The 20,486-nt window shown below is 37.0% G+C and overlaps 2 protein-coding genes across 2 annotated transcripts; both read right to left on the reverse strand.

Annotated features, from left to right (window-relative positions):
• Positions 1 to 2,911, reverse strand: LOC144647917 (uracil-DNA glycosylase-like). Its single transcript, XM_078507594.1, has one exon. It carries the CDS (start codon positions 2,909 to 2,911, stop codon positions 1,946 to 1,948), a length of 966 nt encoding a protein of 321 aa, XP_078363720.1. The 3' UTR covers positions 1 to 1,945.
• Positions 2,912 to 8,352: 5,441 nt separating this feature from the next.
• LOC144648755 (uracil-DNA glycosylase-like) lies at positions 8,353 to 19,698 on the reverse strand. Its single transcript, XM_078508218.1, has 3 exons — positions 19,644 to 19,698; positions 11,669 to 11,756; positions 8,353 to 9,987 (listed from the first exon to the last, which is right to left on the reverse strand). The coding sequence occupies exons 2-3, from the start codon at positions 11,727 to 11,729 to the stop codon at positions 9,209 to 9,211; spliced, it is 840 nt and encodes a 279-aa protein (XP_078364344.1). The 5' UTR covers positions 11,730 to 11,756; positions 19,644 to 19,698; the 3' UTR covers positions 8,353 to 9,208.
• Between the last annotated feature and the right edge of the window lie 788 nt (positions 19,699 to 20,486).

The following is a 20,486-nucleotide window of genomic DNA, read 5'->3' on the forward strand; positions in this document are numbered from 1 at the left end:
CATATCGAGCAAAAATCCCGAATACAATTTTAGTAACGACGCGTAAAATTATTAACTACAGCAATGTTTACTAATATAATACATATGCCGAACTACTTTCATCTTTTTTTTCGCTGTTGTTAGATAGTTAGAATATCAGTGGTATGGTTTGTAACGATTATTTTGATAATGTAGATGTTTTGTATATAAGTCAACACAGGCAACTATGTTGCTAAGAAAATACTACACTAAAGACTTCTGTAGATACATATTAATTTATCAAAACTGTAAAACTTACCGGATAGCAATAAAAATAGCACGTTATAAATAGATATCAACATCATCATTATCATCATCGCCATCATTATTATTTCACAATGTATAGCTCACTGGAGCTCGTTTGGAAGACGCTCAAACGTCGCTGTGAGTAAAAGAGCTAATCTCGAGGGGTTCACACGACCTTTGCAATTTTCTCAGTCAAGTCTATTGGGGGTTTATTGATCTGCAGACCAGTGCAGGCTGCAGACAATTCAATGCCTGGAACTATGAAAGACAAAATATTTGTCTTTTAATTACCATGTTTAAACTTGCTTTAGAGGAAAGCAAGAAAGAAAAGTAAGAAAAATATGCCGTGTAAGTTAAGTAACTAAGTAACTAGTTGGCAATTTGTCATTTCATATTTAACGCGTTTCTTGGAATAGTTGTTAAAGGTCACATGAACAGAAATTTCGATTTTTATTTTTTATTTTTTGCCCATGTGTTTATTAAGAGCCAAATAAACATATCCCGAAGTATCAAAGTAATCGGACATTGCATAGCAGAGATATTGTAAGTTGAAAAATACTTTTTTTAGGCCTTCATAACAGTAGAGTGCTCGGAAAAATTTTCGGAAAATTGTCCGAAAAAAAAACTTGTGATGTCATAATGGTTGTTTTTGAAGACGACCGCAGACCGATTCTGCAGACCGCACATTAGAATTTAAATGTTTCTAGTGACATTTCAAGCAGTTATTTCGTTCTGTTCGCCCTTTTTCAGTTGATTGATTGTTGGTTGTTGTTCAGAGACGCGCATTTTTTCAGTAAAATAGCTAAAGCTCAAAAATAGCTTAAAGTTTTGTTTGCTGTCGTTTTGCATAATCATGTGAGACAGATAGAATGTACGCTGGTATGAAAACAAATCAGGAATCTATATTGTTCTTCTCCTTAGCATTTTACGTTAATGAGCAGAAATATCTGCACGTGCGTTAACTATGCACGTGCGTTTTGAATCTTGGTACACTTCAAAGCCGTTCTCTGCCGAATAACAACGCGTAATGACAAAATTCTGCGTATGTTGTACAACGTCAGCCACGACGGCTAATATTTGGTTTTTCTATTTGGGGTTAAACGCTCTCTTTGAATATTCAGCGGGAGCTATTCTTATACCAATAAATAAGCAAAATACGCCAGGAAAGTTACGAGATTCTCAAGTAAAATATAAATTCATTTTCCACCATACAATTTCGTTGACGTTGCCGTCGGTGCGGTCTGTGGAATTGGTCTGCGGTTGTCTTCAAAAACACCAGTTATAACGTCAAAAACTCGTTCCATTACTTCCATTTCAGTGCGCAGTCATTCAAAAACGTTTTCGTGAAGCCTTCGGAAATCTTCGTATTTTTTTGCTGTTATTCACACTTTAAGGCTCGGAAAGCACAAATTTTTCTTAATTTTACCCAATAATGGATAATTTTAGCGTTTGGTTGGTTAAAATGGCATTTTGAAATTTATGTTCATTTGACCTTTAAATAGCTATATAGTTGGCGTTACTTGAGAAAAAGAAGCATATTAATTTTAGGACAAGGTTATTGACGGGCGTATCTGATTATCTTCTGACAACAGAAATAAATACATCTGTCAGCACATCAACAATTGCGTCATATCGGAGTACACCCCAACTCCAACGAAAATTCTAATGCTGTTTCATTGAGTTAATATTTTACTTTTTTTCCTAAACGCGGAAGTCCTTTGCCCTTGTAAGGATTCTTTCGTGCAAGTGGCTTAGGCTCAGGGGGACATGGCTTCATAACATTTTTCACCGGTAATCCAAAATGCTTCGCTGCCAGCCCCCAGTCTATTCTGCCACGAAGTCTATTGGACAAAAATTGGTTAGCGCATTGGAAGTATCTGCCACCAATGAATTCATTGGTACCAATTCCACCCAAAGCTGAGGGGTGGCCTCCCGTAATGACATAGTGCTTTTTGTTGTCAATGAGGGGTTTATAGCCCTTGGCCACGTTTCCCCAAAGTAACCAGACAGATGGTTTAGCATTTTCACTGATATATTCTATGAGCAATTGTGCAAATTCAGTCCACCAGTGCAACTTGATATGCGATCCTGCTTCATCTCGTTCAACTGTTAACGCTGTGTTTAACAGAAGAACGCCCTGTTTTGCCCACTTACTAAGATCGCCACTAAATATACTTACACTCCATCCTTCCAGAGCGACCTCTAGTAATACGTTCAATACTGTTCCAACGGACAACGGATCATTAACGCTGAACGCCAAGCCAGTTGCCTTGCCTGCTTGTGGGGTTGGGTCCTGGCCCAAAATAATCACTTTGACTTCGTCTGGGTCAACCATATCCAAGGCCCTGAACATCAATGGCATTGGGGGCTCAATGGTATATTCCTTGCCGTCTTTTAACATAATTGGGGTAAGCAGTTTGATGTGGTCTTTTACTCCGTCCAGTTCAAAAAAGTCTTCCCAGGCTTTTGGAGCACAGTTTCGCACAAATGTATCTAGTCTGTCTACACTATACTGTGCTTTACCGCATTTGTAACGCGGTCTGAATAGCGATGGCAGGACACAACCTATGATTAAGGAAAAATGCAAGATGGAATACCTCTCGATTTTAGCAGCATTAGCAAAAAATAAAGCTGGCGAGGGCGGCATCTGTAATGATATTCGATGTTATGGCGGGCGTTTGGGGATACAGTAATTTTTAAAAACACGGTTATTTTTGATATGCTGTCACAGGCAAGTCAAACCGGGTAACGTTGTTCACTGTTAAGTTATGGACACGGATCTTTTCCTATTGACAAAAGGCTGTGGCTTTGGCTCTATATGACTCATGTCAAATTTTCGCAGTTACAACATGCATATATTATCGTAGTCTAAGAATACCTTTTCAAAGTAAGTGAAACAAACCGAAGCTGTTAGTTTCAGAAGAGACTTTTGTGCTTCGTCGGGGAATGGTAATTGCGGGAAACACTTAGTATATTACCAACTATAGATAAAGCTAAATCAACTGCCGTAAGAAATTTGAAAATCCGACGTTTTGAGTATTAGCTATACCCCCACATTGTGGTTAAGTGTTCCGAGGAAGGGCTAAGGATCAGCCTAGTGAATAATGAGCACAAGCCATTGCCAGAAACTATTTTTGAGCTGTATACACTTGCAATTAGCTTCACGATAAAAGGAAATAATAAGCAGGGAAATGTTGGTAAATCCATCGTGTAACATCAAATCAATACCTATTTTAAATGTTGATCTTAACCTCTCACCCTCCCAAAAAACGCAAGTCATTCTTAAAATTCACATACCTATGTTGAAAGTCAAGAGTAGAAAAGCAAGCACATTTATCTGAGCCATGATGATGATATGATGTCCTTCTAGAGCTAACTCGCCAGTTACTAGGAGAACTAAAATATAGAAATTCTATTTTAATGAATATTTTTATTTATGGTAAATAATAACAGGTAAATCTTGCCCTCCATAGTGTCGCCGTAGAAGAAATTTAAGTGAAGAAAAGTTATTAGCTTCTGAAGAAACTGTCGTGCTGCGTCGGTAGACGAGCGAAATACTTACAAAGTTATTCACCAGAAGATGATAAAGGTAATATAACCGCCGAAGCGACGTCGCTAGAGACAACTAGAGACAGTTTAACTAGAGACAATTTCTGACCGATCAGACCATCTTTGCAATATTGGATTAAATGGGGTCAAAGCGCTGCGTCAGCTAAGTGTGTTTAAAGTGTCTAAATGGTTTTGCTCTGTGACAAAGGCTCAACAAAACCGATTTAACTACTGAACGTGGCACATAGTATGTAGAGAAAAACATATATCGACATATGTATATCCCTGCTTTCTAAAGCTTGATTAACCAAATAAAGCACAATATTAGTTAAAGAGAGTTTTCTTTCCACAAAAGTTGTATTTAAAGAGGACTTTTTCGCTTAATTGTAAGATTTTAAATGTAAGAACATAATACCTGTTTGCTGTGAATTGGAGGGCGTCGAGAGAAGACAAGTAAAAGGTTGGCTGCCTCTCTTTAGTTCGTATTCGACAAAATAAACTTTTAAGCTAGATGTCATGATGTCACCGTGGGTCAGAATTTATATTAGTGGGCGCATTAGGCCGGAAGAAACAGGTTAGGGACTGATCTTAAACCCATTAGCAAACCTTGGTAACTCTATACTCGGCGCTAAAATCTTTCGGTTTTCATAACTCTCTGTTTTTAGTTAACAATCATGAAGTAATCCAGATAGGCGCCGATTAAATAATACTTATAATGAGAATGGAAGTATAGGGTCTATATTTATTTCAGGAAATAATTTTAAAGGAAGTTGGAATATCTCATTAATAATGGAAAATACAATGACAAGCAATTAGCCCGTTTGCTTGTGGACACATTAAGGTCAGTTAAGGGATTGATCGAAAATCATTAGCAACCTTGAAAAGATGATCATTGTGACTAACAGCTTTTAAAATTTTTTTCAAAACTCATAAGTTCACACTTGACAATGAGCACTTTACACTAAAACCTTTAAATGTTTTTTCTTTCTATAGTATCGATTAATAACGTAATAATCGGAATAATAAAAAAGTAATGGGAATTTGCATTGGCATTTCCACAAAGTGGGCTCTTCATCGACTGACACTTTAAATCTGAGGAAACAAATCTTGTAATACAAACTGACAGGAGGCCGACCACTGCGGAATATATTCCGTGATCTGGAAAAGGATAAAAGAAAACCTGGTGTAAAAAGCTCGCGGAATGTTGATAACATCTTCTTAGATCCTTGCCCCCGGGTGGGGGATAGGGCCGGAAATGTTGATAACATAATGACTGTTAACCCTTGAACGTTAACCCTCAGTACTTGTTATTCGACCAACCGACAACCGACTCATGTTCGCAGAAGTTCATAACTACAAGTCTCCATCTCGAATTAGAATGCAGCTCATCAGATGAGTGAGTAGACTACATTTAGAAACGAAGAAACTAAGGCTCGGAACACATTGGCGACGTTAGTGACCTATGTAGCTTAACACAGGGATTGGCTTAAAACGTATAGGCAACATTTTTAAGTTGACACTCGAAAATATTATTTTGAATTTTGAATGTCTTCATTTGTAGTGTCTATTTAATATCATTTTATATCTCAACCCACCATATTTTATTTTTTGATCTTATTAAGTTGTATAAAATTCAGGACCAGCTGAAAGTTTCATGACTAGATATTTAAGCCAATCAAATAAACTAAAGAAAATATCAATATTTCGGTTTTATCGCAAATCTATTATCAGGTGTAAGGTATAGAGATAAGGCAAGGATTATACAGGCTAAAGGGTGCGTTTATAATTTAAATAAATACTAGTTACACAACGCTTTCGAGTGGTATACTATCAGGAGCCCATTACTAAGTAATGGGCTCCTGATAGGGACTCTGTAAAGTGCGGATACGGACGGCGGATGCGGACGGCGGATGGCGGACGGCGGACGGCGGACGACGGACGGCGGACGACGGACGGCGGACGACGGACGGCGGATGGCAAAAAAAAATTCAAAAAATAAAATAAAAAAATAAAAAATAATTAAAATTATTTTTTCTCAAAGGGTTCTTCTGATTGGTTCACAGCGCGGGCAAGGTTCTCCTATCTCTTCCCGCAGGCCACGGTAACGCTTTCGTGAGTTTCATTTCGCGGCGAGACGAACGAACCCATGACAGTTTTGCTCTCCAAAATCGATGTAGTTGCTCACAAACCGATTTTTGAAAGGGAAAATAAGCAGTGGAATTGAAGGCCTTGAAGTTCTCCAAAAGGCGAGTATTCATTCTCCATATTGACAAAGTGAAGTTATAGTTTTATGACCGTGGTTTGTCAATCGTTGTTTGTGTATTCGCACTGATTTCACGCCATTGCGGTTAACTGCAAGTCGGCGCTTTACAGACTCGATTTATCCTTTCAAACGCCTTGCTTCTCTGCTACTTTTCTCCAAACTCGAATACTACTTATCGCCATTCAAGAAAATGAGATGCTTTATTTAAAAACAGTCAAATTAATTCTCGGAATATTGTGCCTTGTGCAGGCGACCGAAGTACATAAGCTTATTTCAGCTTCATTCAAGTTTCCCTTTGCAAATCTTGATCAAGATTTGTGCCGAATTTGTGAAGAAAATGCTCTTTTTTTCGACTCGAAATGACCCACACGCTAATATAAACTTTATATTTTTTTCTGTGAATTTTTCAGTGAATCAGTCAATTTAAAAAAAAAAAATTTAAAAATTGACCCCAACCTCGGCCCCGGCCCCGACCCGAGTCGGCGTTTTACCGACACCCACGTTGAATGGTTTACTTGTAAAACGCGACAGTTTGTCTAGACAAACTTGAATGTTTTACACGTGAGAAAACGCAAAAAAAGTTTGCCTTTCACGGTCGCTCCAAAAATGAAAATGGTAGTATATATATTTATTTGCAAGCTGGGATTTGTATTTAACGAGTCAAAAACGTCAATGTTGATTTCCACAGTATTTTGTTTTGATAAATAGTTTGCAAAGGGAAACTTGAATGAAGCTGAAATAAGCTTATGTACTTCGGTCGCCTGCACAAGGCACAATATTCCGAGAATTAATTTGACTGTTTTTAAATAAAGCATCTCATTTTCTTGAATGGCGATAAGTAGTATTCGAGTTTGGAGAAAAGTAGCAGAGAAGCAAGGCGTTTGAAAGGATAAATCGAGTCTGTAAAGCGCCGACTTGCAGTTAACCGCAATGGCGTGAAATCAGTGCGAATACACAAACAACGATTGACAAACCACGGTCATAAAACTATAACTTCACTTTGTCAATATGGAGAATGAATACTCGCCTTTTGGAGAACTTCAAGGCCTTCAATTCCACTGCTTATTTTCCCTTTCAAAAATCGGTTTGTGAGCAACTACATCGATTTTGGAGAGCAAAACTGTCATGGGTTCGTTCGTCTCGCCGCGAAATGAAACTCACGAAAGCGTTACCGTGGCCTGTGGGAAGAGATAGGAGAACCTTGCCCGCGCTGTGAACCAATCAGAAGAACCCTTTGAGAAAAAATAATTTTAATTATTTTTTATTTTTTATTTTATTTTTTGAATTTTTTTTTTGCCATCCGCCGTCCGCCGTCCGTCGTCCGCCGTCCGTCGTCCGCCGTCCGCCGTCCGCCATCCGCCGTCCGCCGTCCGCATCCGCCGTCCGTATCCTCACTTTACAGAGTCCCCTCCTGATACTATGGATTATGAAAAACTAGCAATGGTATATTGCAATTCCTGCGTTTTGATTGGTTAACAGGAAATGGTATATGAGCTCATATACCATTGACACAAACATGGTAGCTGATACGCGCCAACAAAAACAGCAGGAAACTCAAATATTGCAATTTTTGGGCGTTTTTAATAAAACAATTAATCATTCCACTCGCGCTTGCTACGCGCCTCGTTGGCTATCTCAGTACCATGTCATATCCAACGCGCGCTCGTGGAATAATTGTTAAATATCCCACGAGTCACTTGTATTTTCGCGGTGTACAGGCCACAAATAACGACCCTTTATTTGGGTAAAAACGTCCTTTTGGAGTCTGAAACGCTTGTAAACCTGATAAACTGAATACAACACAAATGTGTTCAAAGTAGAACTTTATTGAGCGTTTGATACATTCATAAGTGAAAATAACATTCAACACAATCTTTTGTAATAACGCGTCACTAATTTTTAAATATAGTATGGTACTTTAATCTAAAGATACAAGCTATATTAGCCTGGAAGACCTCTGCTAGACTACTTATAGCGGAAATAGTTGATTTCCACAAAGATGCGTTCGTATCTGTGGATATATATCATTTTTCTGCTTACCATTTACTGTGTAAGTTAGATAGTTTTTAAACATGGTATAAATGGTTTTTTATGTTGTGCACGAGACTATAAGGTATTTAACTTACTTAACGTTACATTTCGTAGGTAAGAAAATAGAAGACTAGCCCCTTGTTTAGAGTTTATGGGGTTAGGCTTGGGGTGGGGGTGGGGAGGGGGGCTTAAAATATTTTACTTGGGGAGGATTTGCCCCAAGGTTACATACCAGCGATAGAGAAAACTGCTCTTAAAAACTAAGACACTTGATTTGAAAAAAGCACCCCTTTCGGGCGAAGCCTCTCCTTAAATTAACTACGTCTAGGACAACGCATCTTGAAAAAATTGGCAATTTTTTCCAGTTTGTCGTACTTAATCTATCTTAATCTTCGTCAGTCAATACCATACTTGTTTATTCTTTGCTTTTTATTTCTTCTCTTGTGTTTTTCTATGTGAGAAAGCTGTTATTTCGAGGTTTCATTCAATTTGAAAGTAATCAGACAAATAAATTAAAATACAGTGACATTGTTCCTTTAAAGTCTACCATTTGGAGTAACGTCGGGACTGGATGATATTCAATGTTCCTTCAACTTAGAAATAATCACCTCGTTAACCTTTTTGCCCTTTAGTGAAACTGAGCTTCGCCTCGGTCCACATGAACAATAAACATTTTTGAACTTTCCTTCAGCTAGCATTGTTATTTTTTGTAGGAAAGGCGAACAAGAAATAATCTTAATCCTCGGACGTACAAGAAAGGCTTTGATACCACCCCTTGCGTTTTTCGCAATTTTGGAAAAGGGATTTACTCTAAAACTTTTATTAGCTGTTCATTCATCCCTCGCGGAAATTTTGATTTGTCAACGATGTGTCCATAATTTTTGATGTTGCCATGGGAACTTCATAATTACATGCAGGTTTGGCTAAATATCGTCTTTGTTGACATAATTCTTTATTTTTTTAGTTTATTAAACATATAATTATACATCTAGTTAGCAATTTTGGTTTAAATTCTATTAATTTCCGTTATTTTATGACTTTTTAAGAAAATAGTGAAATTCAAGATGGCGGATTTAAGATGGCGTAGTAGGAACAGCTGGTTTATGGACATGGGTAAAAAGGGCTTCTTACCGCTAATCTTTCATCGTTTAGTACTGCCAATCCCCAGTCTATTTCGCCACGACCTTGTTTGTTTAAAAACTGATTGGCGCAGTGAAAATAATTGACACCAAAAAATTCATTAAAGCCAATTCCACCCAAGGGTGAGGGGTGGCCTCCCGTGATGACGTAGTGCTTCTTGTTAATAAAGGGTTGGTAGCTTTTGGCCTCGGCTCCCCAGAGTAAAAAGACGCATGGTTGGTCATTGTCGCTAATATACTTTATCAGCAACTCTGTAAATGGTCTCCAGAGAGGTAAATGAGATCCTGCTCCTTTTGCAGGTAAAACCGTTAATGCTGCATTAAGGAGAAGAACACCCTGATTTGCCCACTTAGTCAGATCACCATTAGTAATATCTACACTCCATCCTTCCAGGGCAACCTCCAGTAGTACGTTTAATACCGTTCCAACCTTTCGGGGGTCTGTAACGCTGAACGCCAGGCCGGTAGCTTCTCCTGGTTGTGGAGTTGGATCTTGGCCTATAATAACCACCTTGATATCGTCTGGATCTACCATGTCCAGGGCCCTGAGCGTCCAAGACATTGGAGGTTGAATGTTTTGGTTTTTTAGGGAAAGGCTTAAGGTTTTGACTTCTATGTTGACTTTGGGGAGTTTAAAAAAGGCTTTCCAGGCTGCAGGAGCACAGTTCTCCACAAACTCGTCAAATTTGTTTCCTTTTGTACCGAATTTTGCTCCTGCGCAGTCATACGCCATCATTGAATCTGTAAAGGAATAAGACGTTTTCTTTACAAATTTTCTTCCTTTAGCGTATGTGATTGAATAACCTGGATTTTACCAGAATTGGATAAGCACAATCTCGTGAGAGATTGCACACAGCGATTAAACGCAAAAAATCAACCACTTTCAGTCGTCATTACAAAAAGCTTGTTAGAAAACGTTACATGAAACCCCGTAATTTTTTTTATTGTCGAAAACAAGCCATGATTGGAACGATCAGTTCCCACCGCTCTTAATTCCTAGTTCGATCTTTGTTCGGAGTGCGGGCATATTTTGCCGAACAGCTTCCGGTCATCAAAAAAAGAAAAGCAACCAAGAGAGGAGAAGGGTAACAAAAAGAATCGTATTGAACACGTTCCAAACTAAAATTTGGCGTTCCAATTTTTTATAAATTTAGGGAAAATGAATTGAATACTTTGAAAATTACTTATTTTTATTGGTAAAATTAAACCCGTGTCGGAAAATGATTTTTGCGCGTTGCAGAAACCCAAGTTTTTTTTGAAAAAAGTAAAAAACTGACCAATATTGATCTGTGCAGTTTTTACGGAAAAGCAAAATTACCAATTTATTCAAAGTATTATTTTCAGCATTTGCCCTGAATCCAAACATTACGCTTAAATTAAGAAGAAAGACAACTGTGTTTGCTCAGAAGTACAAAATTCTTCCGAGTGGATTTCTTTGCTGTATTTAAATTTCTGGTCCAACCACAAGAGCCTAGAGATGGCTTGGTTTTTCTTAATTTGTCAAGAAAGCCTGAAAAAAAACTTTCACTGAGAAATATCTTTGGGCCTTTGCAGGTAGCCAAGGAAGCAATAATCGAACTGGATTGAAATTAAATCTTATTTATCATATAAATGCAGTGTTTTAAAAGGATTTCCAGCCCCGAGAACTCTAGTTTTCAATTTCCTCTCATCTACTAGTTAATCTGTCCATTATTTTCCATCTTTTTTCACTAAATTTTTAAGCCTACTTAGATTATTTTTGTGTGTTTGTGTGTTGTGTAGTTGTGTGTTGTGTAGTTGTAATAAACACTAAGTATGGCTGCCCAATCTTGTTAGCCAATGGTGGTTATTTTGGGCAGCCATGCACTTTACTTTATTTTTATTCTTATATGTATTGTAAATGTAATTCAAATAATGGGTGCGAATAAAGCTGTTGTTGTTGTTGTTGTTGTTGTAAAGACAAGTTTACTGTGGTAATACCTATGATTTTAATTATGTTTCTCTTTACTTAAATTTGTTGGTGTATAGCAGAAACATCTTCGGAGCTTCCTCTTCGAGTTGAAAACACGAAGAGAAATTTCATATCTCCAAGCAACCAGGTATTTTTTTATATACCTTATTACATGAAATATTTAGGTAGGTACTTTTTAGAAGTAATAATACCTTACAGTGATCTAAAGAGCTTTTAAGTTTAAGCGAATGGTATTGATGGAAAAATCTAATTTTTTTATTGCTCATTTCCAGGGACAAACATGTTATGTTGTGAATTGACTATTTTATTTTATTTTCGCAATAACTCGGTTGTGAAAAAGATGCACAGCTATCATTTGGTAAAGCACTTTGATCTGCCTGCTCTAAAGGCTCCTAGCTTTGTGATTTTTTTATGCAAACCAACACTTTTTATCATTGATAACGTAGTTATCTTACAATGCAATTCACATACCTACGTAGTTTTCGATGAAAGCCACAAGAAGAACAACAACAAGCAGAGTTGTCTGAGCCATTAGTATAGTGCGATTTCCTGGACTTTCCTGGGTGGAGATACAATATAAATAACTGGTTAACATTTACTTAAGCAATAGACCACACTTTCTAGGGCTTTACTGGCGTAATAAAACCACGCGGGATGTTGGGAGAACACGAGAAAATCTTGTAAATCTCGAGCCGGAGGCGAGGGATTTACAAGCTTTTCGAGTGTTCTCCCAACATCCCAAGTGGTTTTATTACGCCAGTAAAGCCCAGAAAATGTGGTTTATTGCTTTAATGAACTAACTATAGAAAACGTTCTTCAAAGAAATAGGAATCTGTTTTATTTTTCGTGATCAAATGTCTTCTTCTCAACAAGTTCATCGGATGACGCGGCAAACCAATCACAGCGGCCGAAAGAGTAAAACACATGTTCAGCTCCACACACAAAATCCACAAATCGACGCGACAAAAACGTTTAAAAGTTCTTTTAAAGCTATGAAAGTCATTAGAAAGGAAAGGAAAAATACAAACTGTCACGGTATAAAATGCATTCAACGATTTAAAAGTTCTTTGACGTGGAAATCTAGCAAATTATGGCCGGAGTCATTCATCGCGAAAGTAAAAGCGGGTAAAAGAAACACGAAAACTTTGGAAATTTACAAACTTCACAGACTGACGAAGGTATTGAGAATAAAGGTTAGTTCCACAAACAGTGCTTTAAAAATTTGTTATGAATTTATTTATTCCATATTCTTTCGTTTTCGCCGAATAACAGACTTGGGAGAAAGCACTGAAAGCACGTAAAACTGAAAATATAAGCTTAAGCTTAATTCAAGCGCGTACAAGAACTCAGCGTGAGGTTCTGCCATCAAAATAATTCATGTTCATCGCGACCAATTTGATCAGTTTTAATTCCTTTCATATAAAGTTTTCGATTTAATGTTAATGGAACCATATCCATGTTTTTTAATATTTTTCCAGTCCAGTGAAAGCGTACCTGTTTATTGTGTTTCTTCTCATATGTTTGTCTCTGCGTTTTCGTTTTTTCTCTAGTTCCTTCGTGGTGGGCGGGAAAATTCAATTTTGTGATCCGACATCAGTAAATTTTCATGATCATTTACGAGAATCATATATCCTCCGTTTTAACCATCAGATAGACCAAAAGAATACATTAAACTAAGTTTAATTCTTCTTCCTTATGCGTAATCGAGCGTAGTGCGGCAATGTCGGGACAGAAGCGGGACTTTACCGGTACAATAGTACATAGGTTTTTGACCAATAAGAGCGCGCGTGGTATCTGAGTTATTTTATAAAGTTCTATAGTTAACTCTAAGTATGAATTAAAGTCACTTTTTAAGACTTTTAATAGCAACATAGACCCATCTTAAGCTATTAAAGAAACAGAAGACACTTTAATTTTTCGCAGTCCGAATTGGTGAAACAGGCGCCTGCAATGGGGCGATAAAATAACCAACAGAGCACGCAGGGCCGATATATATTTGGCTAAAATCACTTCATATCCTAGAAGAGCGAGAAATACTAATTCACGGATATTACCGAAAGAACAATCGCTTCACTGATTTGTGGACTTTTCGGTTTGACTTCAGTGATGCTCTTAAGCTTCAGCAGCGGAATGCAACCCGTATACTTGGTTTTATACGAACTTGTAAAATAACCACGATTAGTTAATGGTTGTGGGAAAATATCTAGAAATTTCATTGGAAAAGTAGTTTTGTCTGTCGAAGAAGCTCAAAGAGGATCCGTTTTGGCAACCCTTTCATTACTCTGTACGCTGGTATATTAATATAATAATATGAATTCTTTAAAACCGCTGAAAACTTTAAGTGTTATATCTAGGCGCCCTTTTAATTACTTCTAAAGTGAACATTATTTGTGGGGTGGTTACAATAAACATTGATAAAGGGTCCCCCATGCATCAGCTTTCGAGAACTTTGCAAGCGCTTTCGCGATCTAAATTTATGAGACTAAAAATCTTTTCCGATATTATTCCAACAACGAATAAAAAGAGGGAAGTTAATTTACATCGTAAATATTACCTGAATACATGCGAAAGAGCAGTACGTTAGAGAAGACTAATCGCCAACAAATGATCGAGTCTTTGTTGTTTTAAACCAACAATTCAAATTAGCGACTTAAAATTGCTGTACCGTGATCACATTCTCATTTAAAATGGAAGACCAGGTGACTAACACGAATTTCTTGCTTGTGTACCCATTGAGTCCAGTTCCAGAAATGGAAAATCCATTAGCAACATCAGTAAGTTGATAAGCAAGAGCAAAAGCTACACCAATATCGATTGCGATATTTTTTAGGTTTCCTTATTTCCAAAGTTAAATATGCCTAAAAAAAATTTCTTCACATAACGCCCGACAGCCGTCAAGTCTCCAACTCGAATTAGAATGCGGTTCGTGAGATGCGTGAGTAAGCTCATTAGAAACGAAATTTCCCGCGAAGAGGCCAAGCCTTGGAACACATTGCTGACGCTTTATTTTATTTTGTAGTGAACATTATTATTTTATATCTCAGCCCACCATATTTTATTATCTGAATCAGTTATACAACGAGGAAGGAAAGCTAGGAAGGGTACTTATAGTTGTCTTTTTCGTAGAATCCTTTTTCAAGAAGTCAAACTGTATTATTCAAAATAGAAAACAGTGAGGAACGGACCATTAGAAAAGTGATGGGGGAGGGGGATTTTCGGATCACACAATTTTTTTTTCTGCCATTGCTTGTGCAGGAAATTTTTGATTGTTATATCTGTAAAAAAAAATTAAGAATAGCTTAAATCAACTGCCATGTACTGTTTTTTTATACCATGATACACTGATTGTTTTCTTCACCCTATGCACTTGTTAACGGCAATTTATACCGAATCTCTGACAAATGTTGGTGAATTTACTATTTACATTGGCGTATGGAAAGAAATGTTTTGCTTGTCGGGGAGCCAGGCTTAATATAATTCGCTTTAATGAAACTAGAAGTTGAGCACTGGAGACGCTTGTCTGTAGGGGGGTCTGGGGCAGGCTCCCCCAGAAAATTTTGACATTTCTAGGCTCGGAAATGCTATTTCAGCATTCTCCCTGATATATTTCGTCGAAAAATTCGATCTCATCAAGTATAAAATTACAAGTGAATTTTTTATTGGTTTCCCCTGAAACTTGGCTATGTTATGTATTAAGAGAATATAATTTGGTTACAGAAGTTTAGTACAAATATATCGGCAAAATTTTTTACAGGATGAGATTTTGTTCAAAAAGTGGGGTACAGTTAAACGTCAATAACATTAAAAATATTTTTCTCCAGTTAAATCGAAATAAATCATATTATTACTACTTGAAAGGCAGTTAATTTCCCAAAGTTTGTTTGCATGCACGTCGAGAGAAGACTTGTTTAGGCATCACGCTAAAGCCGAAAAATTTATGAAACAAAGTTTTTCATGGACGAGTGAGCCTGGAATAACTACGGAGCCACCTTAAATGGGATCTTTATCATTTCTTCTTCTTAAGACAAGGCTTACCACATTGATAACATCATGCAATTTAGCGGGTATATTGATAATAGTTGAGATCCAAACGATGCTTATTGAACACCAGGATTAGGTAAGAGACTGAATTCCGCATCATCCCCTCTCCGAGAGCTACCCATCAGATTAGGGTCCAGAAAATATTTGGAACAAAAAACCTTTTGATTTGCGGAGAATAGAAATAAAAATGGCTGGCAATGTTGCTCAGAAACAGGATATTGAGAACTTTTAAAAATTTGTTGAGCGTTATAGGGTATTCAGATATTTTAGTCTATAATGGTGCTCTTTAGCCTCAGCACCGAAAGGTATATCTAGAAATTTTATTGGAATAGAAAATGTAAAAACCTTTTGTCTAAAAACAACAATTAGAAAACATAATTGGGAAAATTTGGAAGCCCACCAACAGGATTTAACGCCACACCGAAGCACAAAATTTGCAAACTTTTCGAAACAATTTCCAACGGATCCAGCCTTTTCATCACTAGACGTATTTACCGGTAACTCAAGTTCATTGACTACCGAACATTCAAGTGCCTGAATGTTCAAAAAATCAAAACTATTTCCTTATTTCTCCACTCTTCTTAACCTGGGTTTTTCTTTGTCTGTCGAAGAAGGTCGATGAGAATCCGGTTTGGTAACCCATTCATTATAAACGCCGGTATAATAGAAATGCTTTAAAACCGCTGGAGACCTTTTGTTTAATATCTAGGCGTCCTTGCAAGCGCTTTCGCGATCAAAATTAATGAGAATAAGATTCTTCTTCTTTTTTTTTTCAGCGACGACTAGAAAGAGGAACGTTAATTTACATCGTAAAGATTACCTTAACACTTGTGAAAGAGCAGCAAAGGCACCAGTTTCCAGTTTGCTTCCGTGCTCGTCGAAAGAAGACTAATCGCGAACAAATGGCTGAGTCTTGTTGTTTTAAAGCAAAACTTCAAATTAGCGACATGAAATTGTATTACGGTGATCAAATTCTCAGTTAAAATGGAAGACACGATGACTAACACTTGCTTGTGGATCTATTAAGGCTAGTTCCAGAAATGGAAAAGTCCATTAACAACATTAGTAAGTCGATCCTTGGTAAATAAAGCTGCTCCGATATCGATTAAAGTTTAAGATATTTTTGAGAGTTCTTTATCCCTAAAGTCGATTTTGAAAAAGTTTTTTCACATCACGCCATATTTTAAAATCGTGTTATCGAAATAAGACTAATCGAAGTTAAATAACGAGAACAAGGGAGTAGAAAAGAAATAAAAAATATCCAAACGAAGGCTACAATATGTCATTAAAAATGAATACAGTGTGACCAGGTTATACAGTTCCTCTCGAAAAATATAGCGTTTAATCTTGCTAGCAAGGACGTTAGGAAAGCTATTCACCCATTTAGTTCTAAAAATCGCAGAATGAAGGTTATATCTATAAGTCTGTTTCTCGTAGTCGAGATGGCATCCATCAGATTCTCGAGAGGCCACCTTTATTGATACTCTGGCTTGAGTAAAAGATCGTGAGTTTAAAGTGACTAAAATTCGTTGGAGAGTTGGTTATTTTTAGTGTGGATTATAGTTATCATTCAAGGTGTTTTCCAGTCCCTAATGCGCAGAATCGAGGTTTGTTTTCTCTTTTGTTTCGAATACGTTGAAACGTTACACTCAACCTCGTTCCCAGAGAGAGACCCTGGGAACGAGGTTACACTTCGGAAATAGCATGCACGAAATGTTTTTTAGTCCGCCATGACGGGTCGTTTCGTTCAAGAATGCTCAATGAGCTAAAAAGTCGGTTTAAAATAGCGTTGAAATTCTTCTACTCGTTATTATTGTTTGCAAGAATATCTGGCTTTAGCAATAAAGAAAGAGTTTTATCTTCTTGACTTTTAGCTTATCATTTTAAAGGAACTTTAAGTCATCTCATTTAAAGTGCAACTGACAGCAACTAACGGAAATTTTGCGTGTGGTCTTATTAAAAAAAGATAGGGTTTATATACTGATTTTAGAACTAATTCCAAAATACACTGAGATACGTTTGAAGGTTCGTTTTAAGGTGGCTCGTACCAGTTTTCAGGTTTTTGACTGTGTGACCTTTGGAAGAAAATGGCCAAAAAATCAATTAAATATCGTAACAAAATTTTTGTATGATTAAAAAACCCATTGTGTTGTTGTTCCAAAATACCAATAATTACGTCATCAGTGGTTACCATGTCAACGATAGCCAATGATTTTCAGGACCCATTTTTCAGCTTCTAGTGCTTTTATCTTGAAAACTAACTCGATGACCCCAATTTTTTTTTCTCGTGATAACTTTTGGCATCTGAAAAAGAAACTGTATAATGAATTTAAAAAACATTATACGAAGCGGATTTTTTTGCAAATGCAAAAAAGGGCAATTTGCAAGTAGTTAAAAATTCCTTTCGTATAATTTTTTTAGATTTTTTCTGACGTTTCCTGTATATAAAAGGAAAATATTAGGGCAATAAAAAATAGGGGTCATCGGGTTAGTTTTCTTGCTAAAGCCTTCGCGAACTCGATAATTCCCACGCGCGTTTCCGCGCACTTCAAAATTTCGATTTTATATGTTTGGCATTTACTCATGCTCAGTTCTGACTACCGCTGATCTTTGCGGGCACATACGCGCGCAACACGCGTGGACTTCCCCTCGCTTTGTCTGCGAAACTTTTCGGCTCAGGATTTCATGGTATTTAGCCAGTTTCAGTTGGCGCCAGTTGTGCTTCTTAGGTCTTACTTTCAAGTATTTCTTTGTCTGAATAATCATGTGTTTGACAGCGAACTCAAAAAGGCTAAAACGAAAAAAGTGGAATTGACTCACTCGCGGAATTTTTTCTTCAATTGAGGAAAAGCAACCTCGCACTGGGCCGCCATGTTTGTTTTCCTTGTGCTTGTGGTGCCATTTATCCAACCCATAAGCAACTACGCTGTAGCGTCAATCACAATTTTAAAAGGTCTTCATACCTCGCCATATTTTACGATATTTAATTATGTTATAAAAACGTTATGGTATAATTGGCCCTATATATGGGTTTTTGTAAAATCTTATTATTTAAAGGAAAGTCAAATTTCCTCTGTTGAAATACAACACGCAACTTAACAAAACGTTTGCTTGTGGCCCCATTTTGTTCAAACCCACTGAAACCAACCAATTTTAATGTAGTCGAAATATAGACAACTTATTATCCTTATTACGGATAAGTGCTGAAGTCCCGGCGAACACGAATTACTGAGATTCACTTAGTAGCAAATAGAACAAATTCTCAAGTATATGCTGTATAATGAGAATTAAGGCAATCGAAAGATGTTTGATAAGTTCTTTGTCGTAGGTCTTTTTGAAGCCATACAGCCACAATATCCACCACATAATGACTGTCAGTTGGTATGTAAAACTTGCGATCCACATGTTGCTAAGTCATCAACTTTGAGGGTAAGTTAATTTTTGCCAGGAGAAAACTGATTTGCGTGCGCCAAAGAACATGGGCGAAGTTGTATTTCTGAATAGTTTGATACTCAATATTTTCAGAACCAATTTTCCTATGTTGCAAAACAATTACTCTACTCGCGCCCACTTAAAGCTTTTTTGGCAGTACTCCAACCACCACATTGTAAGGTAAATGAACCAAAATAGGACTCCAAATCGAAGTTATATTCAGTTAGTAAGACTACATGCCAACTTTGACCGTTGAAGTTTTAAAAAGTTCTTTCACACTTTTAAGCCTCAGCAGCGGAGGGCTACCCGTATACCTGAGTTTCACACACACTTTTAAAATAAACACGACTGGCTAAAAGTTACGGGAAAATACCTAGAGAAGTCATTACCGAAAGTAGGTTTAAAGCTCTTGTGTCAAAAAAGCCGGAACTTGGGAAAACTCGGAAGCTCATCAACAGGACTTAACGATACACCGAAGCACTTTATATATTTGCAAAGATTTTGGAGCAATTTTGAATTCGAAGAATGCAACCAATTCATCACGAGATGTATTTAACTCATATTTATTGATTACCAAACATTGAAGTGCTTGAAGGTTTAAAAAATCGGAATTTTTTTTCTTTATTCCTTCACGATTCGTAACCTTGGTTTTCCTTTGTCCGTCGTAAAAGCTCGAAAAGTATTCGGTTTGGCAACCCTTTCATTACTCTGTACGCCGGTATATTTAATATAAAAATGCGTTAAAACCGCTAGAAACTTTATGGTAACTGACCTAGGCATCCATATACTTCTAAACTAAAAACTATTTGTTAATTGGTCAATAGAAACATTGATAAAATATCTCCCTTGCATCAATTGCCGAGATCTTTGAAAGCGCTCTCGCGATCTAAATTGAAAAGACCAAGATTCTTCTTCAATTTTTTTTTCAACGAATACTGGAAAGAGGAAAGTAAGCTTACATCGTAAAGCTAACCTGAACACTTTGAAAGAGCAGCAAAGACACCAGTTTGCTTCCGTGCACGTCGAGAGAAGACTTATCATGAAAGAATGGCCGAGTCTTTGTTATTTCAAAGAAAAATTCAAATTGGCGACATGAAATATAGTGCCGTGATCAAATTCTCATTTAAAATGGAAGACACGATGACTAACACGAATTTCTTGCTTGTGGACCCATTTAGTCCGGTTCCAGAAATGGCAAAACCCATTAACATCGTAAGTTAGTTGATACTCGAGAACTAAAGCTACACCAACATTGATTGAAATACTTTTTAGGGTTCCTTATTTCCAAAGTTGAATATGCCTGAAAAATTTCTTTACATCACGCCATATATTAAAATCTAGTTTTCAAAATAGGACTAATCAAAGTCAAGTATCTAGGACAAGGGAGTAGTTTGAATTTAAACGAAGGCCACAGTATGACATTAAAAATAAACACAGCGTGACCAAGTTCTACAGTTGCTCTCGAAAAATATAGCGTGTAATCTTGCCAGCAAGAACTTCGACCAACTTTTCAACTATTTAGTTCAAGTCACCTCTGGTACTGATGACTAAAAACCACGGAAATCAGGTTTTATCTAAAAGTCTGTTTCTCGATTCGATTTTGTATCCAACAGATTCTTAAATGGTCACCGTTGACTTGTTGACACCCTGGCTTGACTTAAAGGTCGTTAACTCTTCACAACACGCCATAATTCATAAGTTATAACATGCAATTAGAAGATATCAGTTAGAATATAGTTTTTTCCTTTCTTTATTTTTTTAAAGTATAATAAGTTTAAAGGAACTTTAAGTTATCTCATTTAAAGAGGAATTCACA

The sequence above is a fragment of the Oculina patagonica genome, chromosome 4 (assembly GCF_052425735.1).
Source record: "Oculina patagonica isolate OP01 chromosome 4, crgOcupat, whole genome shotgun sequence".
Taxonomy (NCBI): Eukaryota; Metazoa; Cnidaria; class Anthozoa; order Scleractinia; family Oculinidae; genus Oculina; species Oculina patagonica.

Bases quoted from the DNA above. Each gene is read 5' to 3' on its own strand.
- LOC144647917 (XM_078507594.1), bottom strand. From the start codon at position 2,911: ATGCCGCCCTCGCCAGCTTTATTTTTTGCTAATGCTGCTAAAATCGAG.
- LOC144648755 (XM_078508218.1), bottom strand. From the start codon at position 11,729: ATGGCTCAGACAACTCTGCTTGTTGTTGTTCTTCTTGTGGCTTTCATC. The intron at 9,988-11,668 runs GTATGTGAATTG...ATTCCTTTACAG, and splicing joins TTTCATCGAAAACTACGTAG to ATTCAATGATGGCGTATGAC.